The sequence below is a fragment of the Lepus europaeus genome, chromosome 12, assembly GCF_033115175.1.
Source record: "Lepus europaeus isolate LE1 chromosome 12, mLepTim1.pri, whole genome shotgun sequence".
Taxonomy (NCBI): Eukaryota; Metazoa; Chordata; class Mammalia; order Lagomorpha; family Leporidae; genus Lepus; species Lepus europaeus.
Window position 1 is genome coordinate 33,998,710 of NC_084838.1, and position 24,129 is coordinate 34,022,838.

The window sequence follows — 24,129 nt, forward strand, 5'->3', positions numbered from 1 at the left end:
ACTTTCCCAGGCATGTGAGCCAGAGCTGGGTCAGAAGCGGAGCAGCCAGGACTCAGAACTGGCATTCCAATATGGGATGCCAGCATCATAATCTGCAGCTTAACTCTCTACACCACAATACCAACCCTGAAAAAAGTTTTTTTAAAATAAACTTTTAATTTCAGAATAGTTTTAAATTTACAAAACAAAAATTGTGGAGTAGTATAGAACTCCCTTATACCCCACATCTCTTTCTTCATAAATAAGCAATATAAATATATAAAAATATATTGTATATAAATATATACATATACCTATATGTGAGTATAGATATAGATATAGATATAGACATAGATATATATTTGAGCCTTCATCTGCTTCCTTCTCAAGGAGCACATTAGCAGGAAGCTGGGTTAGAAGTGGAGGTGGAGCTATTTCCTAAGTACTACGATGTAGGATGTAGGTGCCCCAAATGGCAGCTTAACTGCCACAATGCCTACCCCCAAATTTATTCTTCCTAATTAAGCAAATAACTAACCAAGCATTTTTATAATGCATATTACGGACAGAAGACCAGTATCTTTCAAACTTTAAGGAGATATCAACACAATATATACAAGGAACAGGAACAGGTAACTAACAAAAGCAATATTATTGCCCAAGTTAAGTGTGGAAAATCTCTCACCCTTCAAAGTAATGTTTAAAAATCCAGACTGAAGCAACAAAATAGTATTATTTTAACTACTAGTTAGCAAAAATATGAGAAGTGGGTAATACCACTATTAGTAAGGTCACTGGAAAATGCATTAATTGTGAGAATGTAAGTTGTATTATTTCTCAAGGAAAATTTTATATGTGAAACAAAACTTTAAAATATACCCATAATTTTGTTTTAAGAATTCCTGCTAAAAATGCAACCTTAAGGAAAGAGTAAGAAATATGTATAAAAGTATTCAGCTGTGAAGGTATTATTGAAGCAAAATTTTCTAAAGGCTGTCTTTTTCATGTTAATTTACCAGAAACACTATAATAGCCTTACCTGAACTGTACGCCCTGCATTGATATGTTCTTCATGCAACTTGTCCCAGATTCTGCACCTTTGATACTACACAAAAGAAGACAGGGAAAAGTATTGAATTTTTTCATCACAAAACGGTTTTTTTCTAGTAATCACAAAAATCAGAACTCACCTACCCAAAATTAAATAGAACAGCTACATAACATAGTGATTTAGTAGTGATAGTTAACTTTCCAATGACCACTCAAGTAGGATATTTTCAAGAATATTACATGCAAAATTCTGGAAATAGTAAAACAAATAATCAAAACAACGCAATGTATTTGGGTTACTTTATTTTGCTAAAAAAAATAATATTGCAAACTCTCTAGAGATTGAAAATATAAATTAAAGAATGAGAATGTAAGGATGTAAAAAACAAGATTAAGAGTATTCATGAGATTTTCTAATTATATATGACAAATTATAAACATTTGTCAATGACAGGGTAAGTACTGAAAAACTGTAATCTGAATTTGGAAAAAATGACACTGCAGACTAGAAAGTAAATAAAATGAGACTAAGTTGTTAATATATGTTTCATTTTTTTACCAAGGCAATATTTAGCTTTCAGAGTATTGTCCAAAAATTTTATGAGCATAATAGAGGAATTTTTTTCATTTGACAGGAATCATAAGAAAATGTGATAACATTATAGCAGAACATTTATAGAAAATGTAAACATCAGCACCACATATCATATTATCTCTGGCTGAAATTAAAAATCCAAATAATAAAAATGTCAGCAGATGTGAATAATGACATCACACATATCTTTGATATACTATGTACCAAAATAAAATCAACCCGAAATAATTTGAAAGGATATGATGTGGAAATGCCCCATATATGCATGAAAGATAGAATGAATTATAAGTGGAGAGTGCTAAAAAAACTCTAGGGTATTCTGACATGACTTTCTGTGCAGCCTTTGAATTTGCTAGTGAATGATGCAGCTAAAAACTTTTTGATACTCGTAAAATTTTCACATAACCTAAGAACTAAACAATAACTATTAAGCTTAAAAATAATTAGACCATCAGAAAAATACATTTATCAAACATAAAAATTAAAACCACTATCAAACCACTTTCATTTATAGGAACAATTGAATTGATGCCATCATATCCAAAATGAATGCTCTTTAGATAGCTGTAACATTAATACAAATTTGAAAATGAAAATCATGGTATTTTAAGAAAAATAAACATTAAAGAAACAGACTAAGAATCGATGGAGGTCAATGCTGCTGAATTTATTAGCAGAGTGACAGAGAGGAAACTGGCATGGAGAGGAGATGACACTGAGAGAAGACGGTGCTAAAAGAGAACTGCAGAGATTTCCAGGGTTTTTCTTTTAAGCCTCCAACTAAATACTGATCAGCACTTTCATATGAAGAAACCACCTGGTCAGAAAAAGAACCACCGAAAAACAAGTGGAATAATCCCTGAAGATCACACAGAGCCAAAACAGTTCAGGTGACCACAATCAAAGTGGAAAACTTTACAATACAATACACAGGTAGAATATCCAAAGTATTGTGCAGAAAAATTAGCCGTGGGGGCCGGAGATGTGGCGTAGTGGGATAAGCTGCTGCCTGCAGTGCCAGCATCCCATTTGGGTACCAGTTTGAGTCCCAGCTGCTCCACTTCTGATCCAGTTCTCTGCTATGGCCTGGGAATGCAGCAGAAGATGGCCTGAGTCCTTAGGCCCCTGCACCCGTGTGAGAGACCCTGAAGAAGCTCCTGGTTCCTGGCTTCAAATAGGCTCAGCTCCAACCATTGTGGTCATTTGGGGAGTGGACCAGTGGATAGAAGATCTCTCTCTTTCCCTTTCCCTCTGCCTTTGTCTCCCTGTAACTCTGCCTTTCAAATAAAATAAATAAGTCTTTTTTAAAAAGAAAAAACAAATCAGCTGTGAACTAAAGGCTGTTTTGATCCTACACAAGAAAGCATAAAGAAAGCTTCAAAAGAATCAAACCATTCCCAAGAAACTGTGCTAAGATAAAGCTAACAATATTTAAATAGAAAATTAATATAAAAGTATTCAAGGGGCCAGCCTTGTGGCATACTGGCACCTGTAGTGCCAGCATCCCATGCCACTTCAAGTATCAGCTGCTCTACTTCCGATCCAGCTCCCTGATAATGACCTGTGAAAAGCAATGGAAGATGGCCCAAGTGCTTGTGTCCCTCCCATGTGGGAGACCTGGTGAAGCTCCTGGCTCCTGACTGGCTCAGTCCAGCCCCAGACATTGGGGCCAGCTGTCTCTCCCTCTCTCTCTGTAACTTAGACATTGAAATAAATAAATAAATCTTTTTTTAAAAAAATGTATTCAAAAAAACTCAGCACCTAGCAAAGTAGTTTCACATATAATAAGCAATATAATAAGCAATATAATAAACAATTATCATGTATGCAAAAAAGTGAAATGACCTGCATTGAAAAAAATCAATCAATAGAAACAGAGCAAGATATGATAAAGATGATGGGTTTAACAAACAAAGGATATTAAAAAGCTACGTTGTACTCAATATATTCATGAAGACAGAAAAAAATTAGTATACTATGAAACACAAATGCTTACTATTGTTAAAATTTATTATTTGATAGGTAGAGAGCTAGGTTTGGAGAGGGGAGAGCAGGGAGAGAAAGAGAGAATGCTCCTATCTGCTGGTTCATTCCCTAAATGCCTGCAATGTCTGGGGCTGGTCCAAGGCTGAACCTGGACACTTGGAATGCAAGCTAGACCTCACACATGAGTAGCAGGAACCCAACTACTTGAGCCATCATCACTGCCTCCTAGGACCTGCACTGGCAGGAAGTGGGGTTAGGAGTTGGAGCCAGGAATCGAACCTATGTTTTCTGATATGGTATGTGGGTGTTTTAATGTGCTAAATATCCACTCTACAAGATATTCTACAATATTAAATTCATAGAGTGAGAAAAGAGGAGCTGGAATGAAAAGTGCACTGGATGTGATTATTAGCACATAAGACAATGCAGAAGAAAGGATTAGTAAAGACAAAGCGATAGAAATGATACAGAATGAAACACACAGAAAAACAGATTGAAAATAAATGACAACATCAATGAGTCATGGACTAAACAAAAATAACATAGTATTCAAAATATTAGACTTGCTAATGGACAGGAGAGGGGGGCCTGGAAAAAACTGAAAAAAAAATTAATGGTCCAAGTTTTTCCAAATTTGATAAAAAGCATAAATCTATAGATCCAAGAAGTTCAAAGAACAAGAAAAATGAAGAAAACTATATTAATGTGCATCATAATCTCTTGCTACCCACGTAGGAGACCTGGATAAAACTCCTAGCCCCTGACTTCAGCCTGATCCAGCCCTGTCCTGGGGAGTGAATCAGCAGATGAAAGATCTCTCTCTCAATCTCTCCTTCTCTCTAACTTCAATTTTCAAATAAATAAATAAATATTTGAGGAAAAAAGTAAATAAAAAGAATTACTTAAAATAATTAACAAAAAAATCTTAAAGCAGCTAGAGCAGATGGTGTTTGGCTTAGCAATTAAGACACTTGCATTCCATACTGGGGTATCTGGATTCAATACCTGGCTCTGACTGCTGTGGAGCCTGGGATAGTAGTAGTGATGGTTCAGGTGACTGGGTTCTACCACTCACAGGGGAAACCTGGATCGAGTTCCTTACTCCTGACTTTGACCCAGGCCAGTGTCAGCCATTATGGGCATTTGGAGGTGAACCAGCAGATGGGAGTACTCTCTGTTTCTCTGACTCTCAAATTAAAAAAATTAATTATTTTTAAATAATTATTTTTAAAAAGCAACCAGAAGGAAAATATATAAATGTATATGTTATACACACAGACACACAGACACACGCACACACACACACATATAAAGTACAGCAGAACAAAGATAATAATACAAGGCTTTTTCTGAGAAATAGTGCAAGCCAGAAGACAGTGGAACAATATCCTGAAAGTATCGTAAAACAACAGAAAAGTCAAGCTAGAATTTCATATGTAGCAAAATATTTTTTTAAATTAAGGCAAAATAAAGAATCTTTTTCAAAAAAGATGATAAGTAGTGGATAAGTAGTTAAATTCCTGCCAATCAAGTGGCTTATATCTCTAGCTTCCAACTTTGGCCTCAGCCCAGTCCCAGCCACTGCAAACATTTGGGGAATGAACCTATGAAAGGGAGCTCTTTCTGTTTGTCTTCCTCTACCCTCTAACTCTCACACAAATAATTTTTAAAAATTTTAAAAGGACAATTATGGTATATTTCCAGCTGGTAAGAAAATAATACCCCACAAGGTCTGGTTCTGCACAAAGAAATGAAGAAAGAGCTCTGAAAATAGTAAATATACAAGTAAATATAGAATTTATTTTTCCCATATTTTAAATCTCTTTGAAAGGTAACAGCTATTTATTATGGGTTTAATATGATATGTAGAAGTAAAATGTGTAATAAGAGAGTATAAAGACCTCCTGTATATTGTTAAAAAGAGTCTTAGATAGGAAGTGATATATAAAACAATATGGGACAATACAGTCCTGTAAGGTTTAGATAAAGCCATTAGGCAACAAAAAGAAATCAAAGGGATACAAATTGGAAAGGAGGAAATCAAATGATCCCGTTTGCAGATGACATAATACTATATATATATGATAACCAAAAGACTCTATTAAGAGACTATTGAAACTCATAAGATAATTGGTAAAGTTGCAGGATATAAAATTAACACACAAGGGCCGGCGCTGTGGTGTAGCAAGTAAAGCCACCACCTGCAGCGCCGGAATCCCATATGGGCACCAGTTTGAGACCCAGCTATTCCACTTCCAATCCAGTTCTCTCCTATGGCCTGGGAAAGCAAGAGAAGATGGCCCAAGTCCTTGGGCCCCTGCACCTGCATAGGCCCTCTCTGTGTAACTTTGACTTTCAAATAAATAAATCTTTAAAAAAATTAACACACAAAAAGCAATAGCTTTTATATACACACAAAATTCCGTGGCTGAATAAGAACTTGTAAAATCAGACCCATTCACAATAGCTACAAAAAAATTAAATAACTTGGAATAATTTAACCAATGGAGTGAAAGATTTCTAGGATGATAATTACAAAACATTAAAGAAAGAAATAGAAGACACAAAAAATGGAAAAATCTTCCATGTTCATGAATTGAAATAATTAATATCAATAAGTCCATACTACCAAAAGCAATTTACAGATTCAATGTGATCCCAATCTAAGTACCAATGACATTCTTCTCAGATCTAGAAAAAAATGCTTCTAAAATTCATATGGACCCTCAAGGGACTATGGATAGCTAAAATGATCTTAAGCAACAAAAACAAAGCTGGAGGCATCACAATACTAGATTTCAAGACATACTACAAGGCAGTTATGGTCAAAATAGGCTGCTACTGGCATAGAAATAGACATGTAGACCAACAGAACAAAACAGAATCCCAGAAGTCAACCCACACATCTAAAACCAATTAATCTTTGACAAAGGAGGTAAAATCTATCCCTGGAGAAAGGACAGATTCTTCAACAAAGGGTACTGGGAAAATTGGATCTCTGCATGCAGAAGTTTGAAACAAGATCCCTACCTTAAACTACACAAAAATCAACTCAAAATGTATCAAAGATCTAAAACTATGACCTGCTACCAACAAATTACTAGAGGAGAACATGGGAGAAACTCTGCAGGACATTGGCATAAACAAAGACTTCTTGGAAAAGACCCCAGGACACAGGCAATCAAAGCAAAAAGACAAATGGGATTACATCAAGCTAAGAAGCTTCTGCACAGCAAAGGAAACTGTCAGCAAAGTGAAGAGGCAACCAACAGAATGGGAGAAAATATTTGCAAACTATGAAACTGATAAAGGTCTAATATCCAGAATCTATTAAGAGCTCAAGATACTCAACAACAACAAAACAAACAAACCAGTAAAGAAATAGGTAAAGGACTTGAACAGGCATTTTTCAAAAGATGAAACGCAAATGACAAATAGACACATGAAAAAATGCTCAGGATGACTAGATGTCAGGGAAATGCAAATCAAAACCACAATGAGGTTTTACCTCACCCAAGTTAGAATGGTTCTCATACAGAAATCAAAAAACAGTAAATGCTTGTGAGGATGTGGGGAAAAAGATTCTCTTATCCACAATTGGTGGGAATGCAACTAATACAGCCATTGTGGAAGACAATATGGAGATATCTCAGAAAGTTTAAAATAGATCCATCATATGAACCAGCCATCCCACTCCTGGGAATTTATCCAAATGATATAAAATCAGCATATGAAACAATTTTCTGTACCCCATGTTTACTACAGCTCAATTCACAATAGCTAAGATTTGGAAATCAACCCAAATGTCCATCAATTGATGACTGGATATAGAAAATGTGGTACATACACACAATGGAATATTACCGAGATATAAAAAAGAATGAAATTCTGTCTTTTGCAACAAAATGGATGCAACTAGAAACCATTATACTTAGTAAAATAAGCCAGTCCAAAAGAGAAAAATACCATATGTTTTCCTGGATCTGTGGTAACTAATAGAGTACAAAAGAATGTAATACATAATTATTTGCATTGCAATCTGCATACAATTATTCCTGTGCATAAACTGTTGAGAGGAAGTGGCTTAAAACCTAAATGAACTCAGTTATTATCTTGTAACCACACAGGAAATATTTAGATGTTACATTGTCATTGGTTCTATTTCATTGAAAGAAATTATTTATGATTAGTTAACAAAAAAAACTGTATATGAGTGAAATGGTCATTTATACATTCAATTATTATTTATAGCTACTGTCTATTTCCAAATAAACTGGGGTCTTCTTTGCTTTTTACTTGTTAAACTTGTCATTTGGTAAAGTATAAAGCCTTTTTACTGTAATGTAAGTGTAAAAAAATGTTCTCAAATACTGAAAAAAAAAGGTAGAAGGAGTAAGAGAATATCATTATATTCTTGGTTTGTACATACAAATCATACTGCTATGTTAAAAAATAATTAAAATTAAAATAAAAAGAGAATAAATCAATATGGGATGGTAGCCTGTGATAAGTTACAGATGTAAGCTGAACTGTAAAGTAACAACCAAAAAATTAAAAATTAAAAACTAAGTAGTATACCAAAAATATAGGAAAAACAAAAAAAGAATCATAAAAATATCTAAATAATATAAAAGAAGTAGAAAAATAAAAGAACAAAGGATACATGTGACAAATAGTCAAAAACAGCAAGATGATAGATTTAAAACAATCATTTGACAAAATTGAATACTTACTCATTACAAAAACCCTTGACAAGCTAAAAATATCAGTTAACTTCCTCAGTCTAATAGAGCTTCTACAAGAACCCTACAGCTAATATAACTGGTGGTTAAAAAGTTCCTGAATATTGGAAAGAAAACATAAGATGAGATCTTATCTCAGTACTTCCATTTAACATAATGGAGGCAGTTGGCCAGTGTGATACAGTTTTTAAGAGAAAGAAGGGGCCGGCACCGTGGCTCACTAGGCTAATCCTCCACCTGTGGCGCCGGCACCCCGGGCTTCAGTCCCGGTTGTGGCACCAGATTCTGTTCCGGTTGCTCCTCTTTCAATCCAGCTCTCTGCTGTGGCCTGGGAAGTCAGTGGAAGATGGCCCAAGTGCTTGGGACCTGCACCTGCATGGGAGACCAGGAGGAAGCACCTAGCTCCTGGCTTCAGATCGGCACAGCACGCCAGCCATAGTGGCCATTTGGGGGGTGAACCAATGGAAGGAAGACCATTCTCTCTGTCTCTCTCTCTCACTAACTCACCTGTCAATAAAATAAAATAAATAAAAATAAGAAAGCACTGTTATAGTTTACAAAAAAAAAAGAGAAAGAAGGAAAGAAGAAAGGGGGCAGGAAGGGAGAATGAGTGGGCAGAGACTAAAAGGGAAGAAATAAAATAACTCCTCTTCACAGATTACATGATTGTCTACACAGAATACATCCAAAAATCTGCATAAAAGCTACACAACATTAACTGGCCCAGTGATTACAGGCCATAATCTGAGGGCTATTAATATTGAAGAAAAATAATAATATATATCCCATAGGGTAGTAAGAGTAATTCAACTCACTATGCCCCCAAATATAAAAAATATAAAACCATCAAGAAATATCAAGCATATGTTCCATAAATGTTCTGAATCAAATGCACTGGAAACTATTAACTGGTGGCGGCAGTGTTAAATGCCTGGGTAGACTTACTTGTTACACACTCCACTTTCAAGTATCAACCTTGCATATAGGGCTTCTTCATATAATTAATTATCCTAAAGTTATTAAAAATCTCATAAGATTTTAACTTTACCAGTACAACTTCTAAGATTATTGACGTCTGCAGCTTTCTTATGAATGGATAAAGTATGAATATTAAATCTGTGAATCTTGGTGCTTATTGCAAAATGCTGTGTCAAGACAGAGTATTTAGGGACAGTGCTGTAGTGTAGTGGGTAAAGACGCTGAAGTATCCCACATGGCAGCTGGTTCGAGTCCCAGCTGCTCCACTTCCAATCCAGCTCTCTGCTATGGCCTGGGAAAGCAGTGGAAGATTGCTCAAGTCCTTGAGGCCCTGTACCCATGTAAGGATACCAAGAAGCTCCTGGCTCCTGGCTTCAAATCAACCTAGCTCCAGCCATTGCAGCCATTTGGGAAGTGAACAGCAGATAGAAGACTCTATCTCTCTCTCTCTCCCTCCCTCCCTCCCTCCCTCCCTCCCTCTACATCTCTGTAATTCTGCCTTTCAAATAAATAAATATATCTTTAAAAACACAGAAATAGAATAAAAAGATGGAGTGTTTGTTTGACTAGTGATTACATCAATCAAATAATGTTCCATAGGGAGTAACTAAGCTGGGATTTGAACAATATATATTATTTGAAGGGTAACAAATGGATTATAGGTAGACATTGTTAATAGATTTAAGAGAGAAACTAAAACTAATGAACTCCACATTTTTTCTGCCTTCTTTATTTAGGAAAATTATCTTGAAAGTGATTAAGAAAAAAATTAAAAACAAGGAATAAGAACAAATCTAAACACTTCAAGTGAACTCATGTAAAGAGGCCAGGGAAATTACATGAGTGAACCAAGAGACTTTGCAAATATGATCACAGAAATACTTTTGCTTATCCATAAAGAACAGTGAAGAATTGGAAAAGCTGCTGGAAACTTGCAAATATGACCCAATTTTCCCCCAAGAAAGCATATTTAGGGGCCAGCACTGTGGCACCATGGGTTAACGCCCTGGCCTGATGCATCGGCATTCCATATGGGCGCCGGTTCAAGACCCAGCTGCTCCACTTCCGATCCAGCTCTCTGCTGTGTCCTGGGAAAGCAGTAGAAGATGGCCCAAGTCCTTGGACCCCTGCACCCACGTGGGAGACCCAAAGAAGCTCCTGGCTCCTGGCTTCAAATCAGCACAGTTCCAGCCATTGCAGCCAATTGGACAGTGAACCATCAGATGGAAGACCTCTCTCTCTCTCTCTCTCTCTGCCTCTCCTCTCTCTGTGTAACTCTGACTTTCAAATAAATAAATAAATCTTTTTTTAAAAAAAGAAAGCATATTTAAAACACTGCAATGATATAAATATTTTTTTAAAAGTTTTAATTATTTCTTTGAAAGACAGAAAGAGAGAGGAGAAAGGAGAAAAAGAGAGAGAGAGAGAATCTTACATTTGTAGGTTCAATCCCCAAATGGCTGCAACAGCCTGGGCTGGGACAGGCTGAAGCCAGGAACCAGGAACTCTATACAAGTCTCCCACATGGATGGCAGGAGTCCAAGTACTTGGGGCACCAACCACTGTATTAGCAGGGAGCTAGATAGGAAGAGCAAGTGGGACTCAATAAGGGATGCCGGCATCACAGTGGCAGCTTAACTTACTGGGCCACAATGCTAGCCCCTAGGCTATAAATCCTTTTTGTAAAAATATGTATTTTATTTATTTGAAAGACACAGTGACAGAGAGAGAGGGAGAAACAGAGAGAAAAACATCTTCCATCTGCTGGTTCACTCCCCAAGCGGCAGTTCTAAATTTGAGCCAATTAGTATGCTTTGGATTGCAAACAACAGAAAACTCACATTTAAAAATTGTTTTAGGGGTCTGCTTTGTGGCATAGTGGGTTAAGCCACTGCCTGCAATGCTAGCATCCCATATGGGCACCGGTTTGAATCCCAGCTGCTCTACTTCAGATCCAGTTCTGTGTAAATGTGCCCAAAATACTTGGGAGACCCAGATGAAGCTCCTGGATCTTGGCTTTGGCCTGGCCCAGCCCTGTCCTTTGCAGCCATTTGGGGAAAGAACCAGTGAATGGAAGATCTCTCTCTCTCTCTCTCTAACTCTGCCTTTCAAAAAAATAAATACAATTTTTTTAAATAAAAAAATTGCTGTAATCAAAAATACCTACAAGTAAAATGAAAATTCCACAGTAGTTTAATTCAAAAGCTTACAAGGTCATCAGGCACCCAGGTTCCTTCTTCTTCACTACTTTCAGCAAGAAGCTTTTGTACTTGCATTTGTCCACTAATGGCTGCAAGACTGGTCATCATTCCAGATTTAATAGAAAGGCTGAACAAGACTTAGAAGAAGGGGGAACTGTTTCCTTCCATGTATATCTTTGTAATAGCAGGAAAATATTTTCAGAAATGTCCATATCCCAAACAAGTTTTCCCTGAAGTCTCATTGGCCAAGACTATAGGATAATTGTTACCCAAACATTGAATGGAAGTACCATATTCACCACACCCACTACCATTCACCATCTTTGTAGAGGCTAGCCTATCCGGAAACACAAAAGAAAGAAAAGGGAATCCATTTCTGTTACAAGGGGCTGGGAAAGTGTAATTAAAAGATTAAAATAGATATTCACAGACTAAAACAGCAATGGAAAAGATTTTCATTGTAACTACAAGTTAACAAATAAGTAATTAACAAATAAGACTGATTACGTCTTATTTTGTACCATAAAGTTCAGGCTTCATGCTGCTTAAATTGTCCATGCCAACTATCTATATATTGCTTCTTAACATTCTTTGAATATATCCTATTTTCTTAAAGGAACTGAAAAATTCTTGAGAACTGGAAATCTATCTTTTATATATGCTTCAATGCTAACAGTCTAAGAAACAGAAAACACTAAGAAATACTTCTGAAAAGTCAATAAGTATTTCCTGTAATAAATAATCTCCCTTTTCATTAAACCTGGCAGATTGAACACAAATATTCATCTCTGCTCTTTCCCAAAATCCCACTGAATGACAATAAAGATTTTAAAAGGCATACATTCACAAGAATAATGAGAATACAACCCAAGAAATGAGTTCATAAGTAATTTTAACAAAATTTTGGAAGCTGGAAGCAGTATGGATGTGTTGCAACTGATCCATCACATCAGAGAAAGCTACAATCTATGCCTGCACAGGGGGTGGATAACAGGAGCGAGTGGCAAGCACAGGCACAGCACTAGTCCAGAAACACTAAGCAACTATCGGTACCTGCTCCTAGGTAGCCAGTGGAAATGTATGGTTGAGTAGAAGCAGAAAGATTGGTTATAAGTTTATGTAAGGAACAGGTAATCTTCCAGATCCCATCTCTACTTGCTTAAGCAACTGTCCTGTCCCTATCACCAGAGAAGACAATGGTCTAGAAGACAGACTCTAAAGAGACCAAACTAGAGAATAATCTAGGAATCTTGGACCCGAGCACAGCTAATGGCAGGGATGAGATGCTGTACCATAACCAGGGAGATTAAGCCTGCATGAGGAATCTTCAAATGGTGTTGAGCCTGCTCTTCTTGGTTACTTTCCTTTCCTTGGCTCAAAGGGCTGATTCACAAAATTTCTACTTATCTTCCCTGTTCAGCCTTCCCAACCCTACTGCTGCCACAACCATCACCTTTGACTAAATAAACACACTCCAATAGGTAGGAGAGTGGAAGATTGCCGTGTTTAGAAACTGAATAGCTAACAAGACCTACAGATATTGACATCTGGTGGTTCCCAACTAAATTAGAGCCTCATGCACTCACTCCTAAAGACAACAAGGCTGCCAATACTACAGTGCTACCCACATACACACCCACATATGCCTTCCAGTGAACTTTCTTAAATATCAGCCAGCCAAGAAAGCCTACAGTGCTATATGCTGTGACAAAAGGGGATGAGGTAGAGGGGAGGGAAGAAAAAAGGAACTCGGAGGGGGGAAGGCATGTTAGCAGAAGATAACTTTAAAAAGTAATAATACTGGCCGGTGCCGCGGCTCAATAGGCTAATCCTCTACCTGCGGCGCCGGCACCCCGAGTTCCAGTCCCAGTTGGGGCACTGGATTCTGTCCCGGTTGCTCCTCTTCCAGTCCAGCTCTCTGCTGTGGCCTGGGAAGGCAGTGGAGGATGGCCCAAGTGCTTGGGCCCTGCACCTGCATGGGAGACCAGGATAAGCACCTGGCTCCTGGCTTCGGATTTGCACAGCGCCGGCCATGGCGGCCATTTGGGGAGTGAATCAACGGAAAAGGAAGACCTTTCTCTCTGTTTCTCTCTCTTTCACTGTCTAATTCTGCCTATCAAAAAAAAATAATAATAATACCACCATAGATGTGATACAATACTGCATCATGAAACAAAAACAGTATTCTCTTTAAAAGAAAGCAAGCAAGTGTGTACTTGTGCACAAACACATAGAGAATAAAAAGAGGACGTGAGGAAAAGCATGATTCTGCTTATATCATCTCAGCTGGAATATGGATACGATAGCTGGTGCTAGAGTAGCCATTTTATACACAAGATACAATCAAGCTGAGGATGGAGAGCAAGATAAAAAGAGCCCAAGTCTTTAATGACTTCTAAGCTGCCAGTAAAGCCCTGGATCACCTCCATTACTAGGAGAGATTCAAAACAAAACTCGATTTAAAAAAATACTACCAAGGCATTCTCTGCCTCTTGCACCTTAACCATACAATAAATAATACAGCATATGCTACACAGTAAGTTTCCCTGCAAAATTCCTACAATATGAAACAAAGGAAACTATGTTCCAAGCTCTCCCCTATGTCGTCATTCCTATTAACTATGCCTAAGTCTATCTCACATCAGCCAAGAGAGCTGAATGCTAACACTTCAAATTTCAGTATTACATCCTAATCAAGTTTTATCATGTGTAATAAAATGTTATGCTGAAGGACCTATGGAATACAGCCCCAGGTGTCTACAGTACACTACTCTCATTGTTTTCAGATGTTGCAGAATCACTCCCCTAAGGCTTACCTTCAATTTCCCTTCAGCCTGACTTTCTTCTTCTAAATTTATATTGGATGACTGATGTCCAGCATAATATTTTATCTTTCTACACCTTTCTCTCTAAAAGAATATGCCTTATTGAAAGTGGGACATGGGCAAACACCTGGAGTCCAAAATTAGTTCTTCACTTTTTTGTCCAGAGTGAACACTGCAGATTTTAAATGTTTTTACATTGCCCTAACATATCAATTCAAACATATGCTATTCAATTTATATAGCTAAGAAAATCACTTTTATAATTAAACTACAAATCTTAAAAACAGTGGGATGATTAAGGATATGAATAAAGCATAGATCAGTATGAGTTTAACTTCATGGCTTAACACACTATCACCTGTAATAGGGAATTACAGTTACTCTGATACTGTCTAAAATTTTCACAATAAATAAAAATTTTACAAAATGCTAAAGGAAAAAATTTTTGGCAGAGAGGGACCACTGTAACTCTAGGATAATATTATAACAATGTTTGATACAGCAGTCAAATCAGGATTAGACTCATTCTTATTTCCCAGCCCACCCTCCCCAACCTTTCTCCCAGAGTTCTCACTTTTCCATTGATGACTGATTGAGTATGCACGTGCCTATAATCTGAGGGTAATGACAGCAGGCACTTTTGAATAGAATATATGAAAGTGAAATCTAAGACATGTCAACTTCTCAAGGAAAGTGTGACGACAAAACAAAGAAATGGCCTCCATACATCACAATCCACCTGTTTCTAACTTCTACAATCAATGCATTACCAAATCCTTGTCATCTTTATAACTGTGTACATCAATATGAGTTCATATATTATCAAAACTCCCAACAAGAAATGATCAAAGGTAAACAATTCTATTTCTATACTGCTATTATGCCAAAAGAACTAGAAATCCTCCTCCTCACTAGAAAAAAAAAAAAAAAACCACCATGGAATTCTTTGTTTCCATTCATGACAAGAATAACCAGTTTACAAGACAACTCCCCTCCATCCTTAAAAGTCACAGCACTACTTATTACTAATGGGTAAAGAAGAAAAAAATTGAAGGGTGACAAAGTACTAAGCATGAACCTAGAGACACCTTCATATTTGCATTGAAATTTTCCTCTTAATAGCCTTCTCACACGAGGTGGGTGTTTGGCACAGCAGTTGAGATGCAATTTGAGACACCCACCCATATTGGAATGCCTAGGATCAAGTCCCAGCCCTGCTGCCAATTCCAGCTCGGCACTAACGTGCGTGGGAGAGACAGTAGGTAGTGGCTAAAGTACTTAGTCTCTGCTACCCACAGGGGAGGCATGTACTGAGTTCTGAGATCCCGGGTTTGGCCTAGACCAGTCTTGGCTATTGTAGGCATTTAGACGGTCAGTGTATGGAAGATATCTGTCTGCCTGTCTCTGTCTCTGCCTTTCAAATAAAATGAAAACATATTTTAAAAAAGATTTATTTATTTGAAAGTCAGAGCTACAGAGAGAGGGAAAGCCAGAGACAGAAAGATCTGTCCAGTGGCTAATTCCACATATAGCCACAATGGCTAGGGAAGGGGCAGGCCAAAGCCAGGAGCCAAGGGCTTCATTTGGGTCTTCCACTTGGGAGGTAGGGGCCCAAGCACTTGGGCCATCTTCCACTACTTTTCACAGGCCATTAGTAGGAAGCTGGATCAGAAGTGGAACAGCTGGGATATGAACTGGTGACTACATGGGATGTCAGTATCACAGGTGGTAGCTTAACCTGCTATACCAATATTCTTTAAAAAATATGCTTCTCACATATTTTCTATACTTCTTAAAAAGGAGTTAAAGTTTAGGAAGATAGGTGGAAAAAGCTGGCACATTTCTTACTTGTTAAAGCTACCCAGTTGAGGGTGATGAGTGGTGTTTATATTGAAAGTATATTATACATAAATAGTGTTTAATAGTGTTTAACACCCTTCACTTCCAACCTTCAAACAAACAAAAAATCAACTGAGAGCCACACAGTGTAAAACTTATAGTGCGTGAGGTCCTTTCAAATATCATTGAATAAGACAAAAATAACCTCAATATAACCTAACAAAGCAATGCTAAGAATTCAATAAATGTGATTTTCCCATAATGCCACAATTCCACCAGACGCTGGCAAGTACGGGTTCTGTGCAACCTCCAACACAGTCCCTGAGACTAGTCTGTCTTCCCTCTACCTATTTCCTCAGCTGATCTAGGCAATATTTTTCACTTGGGGAGTAGTAAGAAAATTCCTTATATCACCCAATGATTTACTCCATTAACACATGTGCACTTAAAGAAGATAGAAGTCACTGAAAAACACTCAAAGCTCAAAAAACTTGCCATGGAATGAACATAATTAAGGCAACATCCATTAATGAAATTTCACCACCTTCATGTTATGGTGCATTATCAAACAGTTTGTATTTTTTTCCTGTTTCTTTTTTTTTTAACTTTTATTTAATAAATATAATTTCCTAAGTACAACTTTTGGATTATAGCAGCTTTTCCCCCTCATAACCTCCCTCCCACCCGCAACCATCTCATCTCCCACTCTTTCTCCCATCCCATTCTTTATCAAGATTCATTTTCAATTATCTTTATATACAGAAGATTAACCTGGCATATACTAAGATTTCAACTGTTTGCACCCACATAGATACACAAAGTATAAAGTACTGTTTGAGTAGTAGTTTTACCGTTAATTTGCATAGTACAATACATTAAGGACAGAGATCCTACATGGAGAACAAGTGTACAGTGACTCCTGTTGTTGTTTAACAAATGACACTCTTATTTATGACGTCAGTAATCACCCGAGGCTCTTGTCATGAGCTGCCAAGGCTATGGAAGCCTCTTGAGTTCACAAAATCCGATCTCATTTAGACAAGGCCATAATCAAAGTGGAAGTTCTCTCCTCACTTCAGAGAAAGGTACCTCCTTCTTTGACAGCCCATTCTTTCCACTGGGATCTCACTCACAGAGATCTTTCATTTAGGTCTTCTTCTTTTTTTTTTTTTTTTTTTTTTCTGCCACAGTGTCTTGGCTTTCCGTGACTGAAAAATTCTCATGGCCTTTTTAGCCAGATCTGAATGCCTTAAGGGCTGATTCTGAGGCTAGAGTGATGTTTAGGGCAATTGCCATTCTACAAGTCTGCTGTGTATCCCACTTCCCAATGTTGGATCGTTCTCTCCTTTTTAATTCTATCAGTTAGTATTAGCAGATACTAGTCTTGTTTGTGTGATCCCTTTGACACTTAATCCTATTATTATCATCAATTATGAACTGCAACTGATCACTTTGACTAGTAATATGGCATTGGTACATACCACCTTGATGGGATTAATTTGGAATCCCCTGGCACGTTTCTAGCTCTACCATTGGGGTAAGTCCGAGTGAGCATGTGCCAAACTGTACATCTCCTCCCTCTCTTATTCCCACTCTCACATTTAACAGGGATCACTTTTCAGTTAAATTTAAACACCTAAGAATAATTGTGTTAATTAAAGAGTTCAACCAATGGTATTAAGTAGAACAAAAAAAAAATACTAAAAGGAATAAAATAGTACTAACTGCCTAAAATTTCAATATGTGTAATTAAAAACATATGGACTCGGGCCGGCACCGTGGCTCAATAGGCTAATCTTCTGCTTAGAGGCGCCGGCACACCAGGTTCTAGTCCTGGTCGGGGCGCTGGATTCTGTCCAGGTTGTCCCTCTTCCAGGCCAGCTCTCTGCTGTGGCCTGGGAGTGCAGTGGAGGATGGTCGAAGTGCTTGGGCCCTGCACCCGCATGGGAGACCAGGAGAAGCACCTGGCTCCTGCCTTGGGATCAGCGCGGTGCGCCGGCTGCAGCGCAACGGCCGCGGCAGCCATTGGAGGGTGAACCAACGGCAAAGGAAGACCTTTCTCTCTGTCTCTCTCTCTCACTATCCACTCTGCCTGTCAAAAAAAAAAATATGGACTCTTTCTAGATTCCTTCCTACAAAAAGGGAATATATGAGAGATGTATTTGTAGAACAGAAAAACAAACAAAAAGAATAATGTTACTAAATCAAAGAGTTAGGTGTTTTAGCAAAGTCTCTAAGAATCTAAATTTAGCTTCAATGTACAACAAATATAAATCAGACTATGCAAATGTTTTTTGTGATAGGAAATGAAAAAACTCACCTTCTCAATATTTATCTGGTGCTTTCTTAATCTTTCCAGGTCTGTCGGGATTACTATTTTAATGAATTTCTGAATAGCTGGCTCAAGACGGCGTAATTTCACTTTTTCTTCATCTTCAGACATCCTAAAAAAAGTTGTGTCACTTCTATTGGCAACAACTGTCTTCTCCACTCATACAGAAAAACCTAAAAATGAAATATTTAAAGGTGTTTTTCAGTCAGTTTTTATTAATTTTAACGATGTTTTTAAATCAGCTTTTATTATGTTTAAAAGCTAACAATTGAGGCCAATGCTGTGGCACAGTAGGTTAACCCTTTGCATGAGGCACTGGCATCTCATATCAGCGCTGGTTCAAGTCCAAGTTGCTCCACTTCCAATCCAGCTCCCTGAAAATAGCCTGGGGAAACAGTGGAAGATGGCCCAAGTCCTTGGGCCTCTGTGCCCATGTAGGAGACCCAGAAGAAGCTCCTGGCCCCTGGCTTCAGAAAGGCCCAGCTCTAGCCATTGCAACCATTTGGGGAGTAAACCAGGAGATGGAAGCTCATTTGCTCTTTCTGTCTGTAACTCTGCCTCTCAAAATAAAAAAGAAAAAAAAAAAAAGGCAACAATTTGGAAGTTTAGTGATTTATTCTAAATACATATTTAGCTTAATGTGGAACTTCAGTAATTTTCTCTTCATGAAAGTTAAATACATTCACTTTGGAATGTTTAAAAAATATAAATAAATATTATCCATAGATAACTATTTGTTACATTTTGCTGTACATTTTTCCAAGCTTTTCTTCTTTGTAAGAATATAAGGGACCAACATTGTAGCACATCAGGTTAAGCTGCCACTTGAGATACCTGCATCCCATATTGAAGTGTCAATTTGAGTTCCAGCTACTCCATGTTTCCAATCCAGCTTTTGACTAATCCACCTGGAGTACTTGGGTTTCTGCCACCCATGTGAAGACAAGGATGGAGTTCCCCCATCCTGATTTTGGCCTGGCCTGGTCCTGGCTGTTGCAGCCACTTGGAGAGTTAATCAGTAGTTGAAGATCTTAGATTTCTGTCTCTATGTCATTGTACCTTGAAACGAAAAATAAATCTTATATATAGAGTGTATGTAGATATGTATGTATATAAGTACCTTTTTAAAAACTAGTACACTAGTTTAAGTTTTCATTTCTTAATATACTTGTATCTTGACACTGAATAGCCTTTTTTAAGAAGTGTCAAATGGAGGGGCCGGTACTGTGGCACAGCGAGTTAATGGCCTGGTGTGAAGTGCCTGCAACTCATATGGATGCCGGTTCTGGTCCCGGCTGCTCCTCTTCCGATCCAACTCTGCTATGGCCTGGGATAGCAGTAGAAGATGTTCCAGGGGCTTGGGCCCTTGCATCCACATGGGAGACCTGGAAGAAGCTGCTGGCTCCTGGCTTCAGATCGGCGCAGCTCCAGCCATTGGGGTCATCTGGGGAGTGAACCAGCAGATCGAAGACCTTTCTCTCTGTCTGTCTCTCTGTGTAACTCTTTCAAATAAATAAAATAAATCTTTTTTAAAAAAAGTGTCAAATGGCAAAACTCAAAGGAAAAAGGAAAAATCTCACTCTTAACATTTATGCTTCTATCAAACTCTACTTCTGTCACCATAATTTAATTATGTAGTTATATACTTCAACTATATTACAAAATTCCTTATTGATGTTAAATTAAATTGCCTCTTCTCTTTCTCACAAAGTAATTAGTATTGTCTATAATCAACACAAACATCTAGTAAGAGCTGTAATAAAAACTAGATTCCTAGGAACACAATCAAATGTTTTTTTACTTCACCAATAGTTTTCTACTAGTGTTCCAAAAAAGTCTAAGAGTGGGGCTGATGCTGTGGTATAGTGGGTAAAGCTGCCACCTGCAGTGCCAGCATCCCATATGGGTGCTGCTTCGAGTTTCGGCAACTCTACTTCTAATACAGCTCTCTGCTATGGCCTGGGAAAGCAGTAGAAGATGGCCCAAGTCCTTGGGCCCCTTCAGATCTGTACAGGTCTGTCCATTGCGTCCATTTGGGGAGTCAACCAGCAGATGGAAGACCTCTCTCTCTCTCTTTCTCTGCGTCTGCCTCTCTGTAACTCTGCCTTTCAAATAAAATAATCTTTTTTAAAAAAAGTCTAAGAGCATGCCTCTGAGGCCAGGAAGGAGATGGTAGGGGCTGGAAATGACAGGCCCCAGAACTCCCTTCTGTGATTCAATTAGAAAAAATTTACTTGGATTTATTTTATAAATTGGAGTTTATCAGATCTTGATTAATGGGCTCCATTGCTTTAACCAAACTGGAAAACTATGTTACATACCATGTCATCTCATTAGCCACAACCTTTCCCATATTTAAAATAAGTCATATTAAATAAGTCATATTTAAATATGACTTTGGTAAAACCCACTGGGTATCTTAGCTAAGGATTCATACAGATAGGAGTTTCTACATAGACTTTGTGGAGTCCCTGAATATTTATGGAAATTGTGACTATATTTTATTTTGAAAGAGTTCACTGCTTTCAAGAGATTCTCAAAGAAATTCAGCACCTTAAAACCATTAATCATTAAGAATCACTGCTCAGGCCGGTGCTGCGGCTCACTTGGCTAATCCTCTGCCTGCGGGGCCGGCACCCCTGGTTTTAGTCCCGGTTGGGGCGCTGGATTCTGTCCCGGTTGCTCCTCTTCCAGTCCAGCTCTCTGTTGTGGCCTGGGAGGGCAGTAGAGGATGGCCCAAGTGCTTGGGCCCTGCACCGCATGGGAGACCAGGAGGAAGCACCTGGCTCTTGGCTTCGGATCGGTGCAGGGTGCCGGCCTTAGCGGCCATCTGGGGGGTGAACCAATAGAAGGAAGACCTTTCTCTCTGTCTCTCTCTCTCTCTCTCACTGTCTAACTCTGCCTGTCAAAAAAAAAAAAAAATCACTGCTCTAAATGCTCTTATTCTCCATTTTCTTCCACAGTTGAATATATTTAATTATTGTTTATTGAGACTGTCTCCACTAATCATCCACATGTAAGTTGGTTTTTATGTTTGATATAAGCTCTAAAGTAAAGGAACAAAAACTCCAGACCCCCCCCCCCCAAAAAAAAAAAGAAAATGGTAATTCAATTATAATTATAGCAGTGAATGGAAACTGGAAACAGATGGAGAAGTTTGTTGCCAAAAAAGAAAGTCTACAACTTCTCTACCCCCATGGAAGGAAGGAAGGAAGGAAGGGAGGAAAGAAGGAAGGAAGGAAGGAACCAGGAAAATTCATAGCTCAGGAATTAAAATCTAAAAATAAAGCATATTTTTAAATATCCAAAAATGTAATGTAAGAAATAAAATCTTTAAAAATTAAATATTATGAAACAATGATGTTAATCTGACTATAAGAGCAGCAAAAATTCTAGAAATGAAAACTTCAAGAGATGTAAATAATACAGTAAATAATACATTTTGAAAAGAGAATTGTTGATTGGAAGATATCACTTAGAATAAAGATGAATAAACAGACCAGACTGAAATATAAAAAAGAAAATATAGGACATAAAGGATAAAATGAGATGCTCAGTAACAAATAGGAGTCCCAAAGAATAAAGAAAATGATCAAAAGGAATTATTCAAAGAGAATACACTAGGAATTAGGATGTAAGAACTTGAATTGAAAAATGCATAAGCCCAAAGTCATAAAAATAAAAAACAAACTTACCTAAACACATAGAAGGGGAAATTACTGAATATCAAAGACAAAAAGTCACTTTTTAAAATAGATTTATTTATGTATTTATTTATTTGAAAGTCAGAGGTACAGAAAATAAGGTAGAGACTAATGGGATTGATTAGCCATTTGGATTTCTTCTTCCATGAACTGTCTTGCCATATGCCTGCTTTACTGTAGGGTATGTCTTTTTCTTACTACTTTATAAAAGTCTATGACATGTTAAATGCATCAACATCTAACACTAATATTTCTCAGTTTATCACATTGTTTCTTATTTTTAAAAAAGTTATTTATTTGTTTTATTTGAAAGAGATAGGGAGAGAAAGAGATCTTCTACCTGCTGGTTTACTCTCCAAATGGCCACAACAGCAAGGGCTGGGCCAGGAGCCAGGAACTCCATCCTGGTCTCCCACGTTAAGTGGCAGGGACCCAATTACTTGAGCGATCTTCTGCTACTTTCCAGGTGCATTAGCAAGGAGCTGGATTGGAAGCAGAGCAGCTGGTAATCAAATCAGCACTCATTTGGGATGCCTGCATTGCAGGCTATGGCTTAACCTGTCTCACCCTAACACTAGTTTCTGTTTATTTCTACTATGCAAATTATATACTACAGAGAGATTTCTTTATACCTACCATCATTCATATTTTTAAAAAGTTTTTTAAACATGCCTGTTGCTCAGTAGATGCTATGTAATCTAAAATCTTTCATCACATGTCCCTTCTTCTAATTCTTTCCAAATAGCACAATATGCTAACATGACAACAGAGCTTTAATTGGTCATTTAGACCTCCTTTGTATGATTATTCTCCAAACCTATCACCAATTAATATATATAACACAGCGGGACTGATGCCGTGGCACACTAGGGTAATCCTCCGCCTGCGGCACCAGCATACTTTATGGGAGCTGGTTCTAGTCCCAGTTGCTCCTTTTCCAGTCCAGCTCTCTACTATGGCCTGGGAAAGCAGTAGAAGATGGCCCAAGTGCTTGGGCCCCTGCACCCACACTGGAGACATGGAAGAAGCACCAAGCTCCTGGCTTCGGATTGGTGCGGCATCGGCTGTTGCAGCCATTTGGGGAGTGAACCAACGGAAGGAAGAACTTTCTCTCTGTCTGTCTCTCCCACTGTCTGTAACTCTACCTGTCAAATAAATAAATAAAATCTTTTTAAAAAATATATTTATCTAACACAGCAACTGCAACATGTTTTTCTTCTGTACCAAAAGTTCCAATAGTTTCCTATTATTTGAACAAGAAAATATAATGTTTACAAGTAGATCCATCCTATCTACTATCTTTCTCTCTCTGATTCAGCCTTTACAATTATGCTCCCTGTCTAGATCCTTTTCCATCTATCTACCTCTAAATTTTACATATAATTTTGGAGGGGACTCCAAAAGTTCATGGAAAATTCATGTCATCTTTTAATTCCATTTTCCCACAAACTTTTTGAAGTACCCTGATACAAACCAAAAGACACTGCCATCTATTCCATTAATCAGTATGTAATGTACTTAATGATCCTTATTTACTAACTTGTTTGGCTTGTTTCAATTGTTCTCCTGTACTATGTAATGGCTTTCTTGGGCTCCAAAAGTGGTATTTCCAGACTACAGTCATACATTACTCAGCTTTGTGTGTGTATAAGGAAAATCTGCTGCCTCCACATGTGCCATCTCTCAGAGAAAATACATTCTGTCCCAAGAACATCCCAAGAGACTTTTCCACTCTTAGTCTCCTACTAACTAGTATTTTTTGTCTTTTCTCCACCATTTTCCATTTTTAAAAAATTATACTACCTGTATAAAGCTAAGAGTATAATAGCACTAATCATAGTATTATCTAAACCAAAAGATATCTAGCAATGGATCAATGGAACAGCTTAAATTTTTAA

General features: G+C 37.7%; 1 protein-coding gene across 3 annotated transcripts in view; it reads right to left on the reverse strand.

The window, feature by feature from the left end:
* The window catches only part of STX17 (syntaxin 17), a 96,866-nt gene that overhangs the window by 67,708 nt on the left and 5,029 nt on the right, over positions 1-24,129 (reverse strand). The window contains exons 1-3 of one of the 3 annotated variants that reach the window (XM_062207883.1): positions 19,648-20,005; positions 18,516-18,700; positions 1,019-1,084 (exon numbers count right to left, since the gene is read on the reverse strand). In XM_062207883.1, the coding sequence (XP_062063867.1) occupies positions 1,019-1,084; positions 18,516-18,638 (189 nt within the window). In that variant the 5' untranslated portion in view covers positions 18,639-18,700; positions 19,648-20,005. Of the gene's footprint in view, positions 1-1,018; positions 1,085-18,515; positions 18,701-19,361; positions 19,587-19,647; positions 20,006-24,129 lie in introns of those variants that run through there. The other 2 variants (XM_062207882.1, XM_062207881.1) reach the window with 2 other exon arrangements.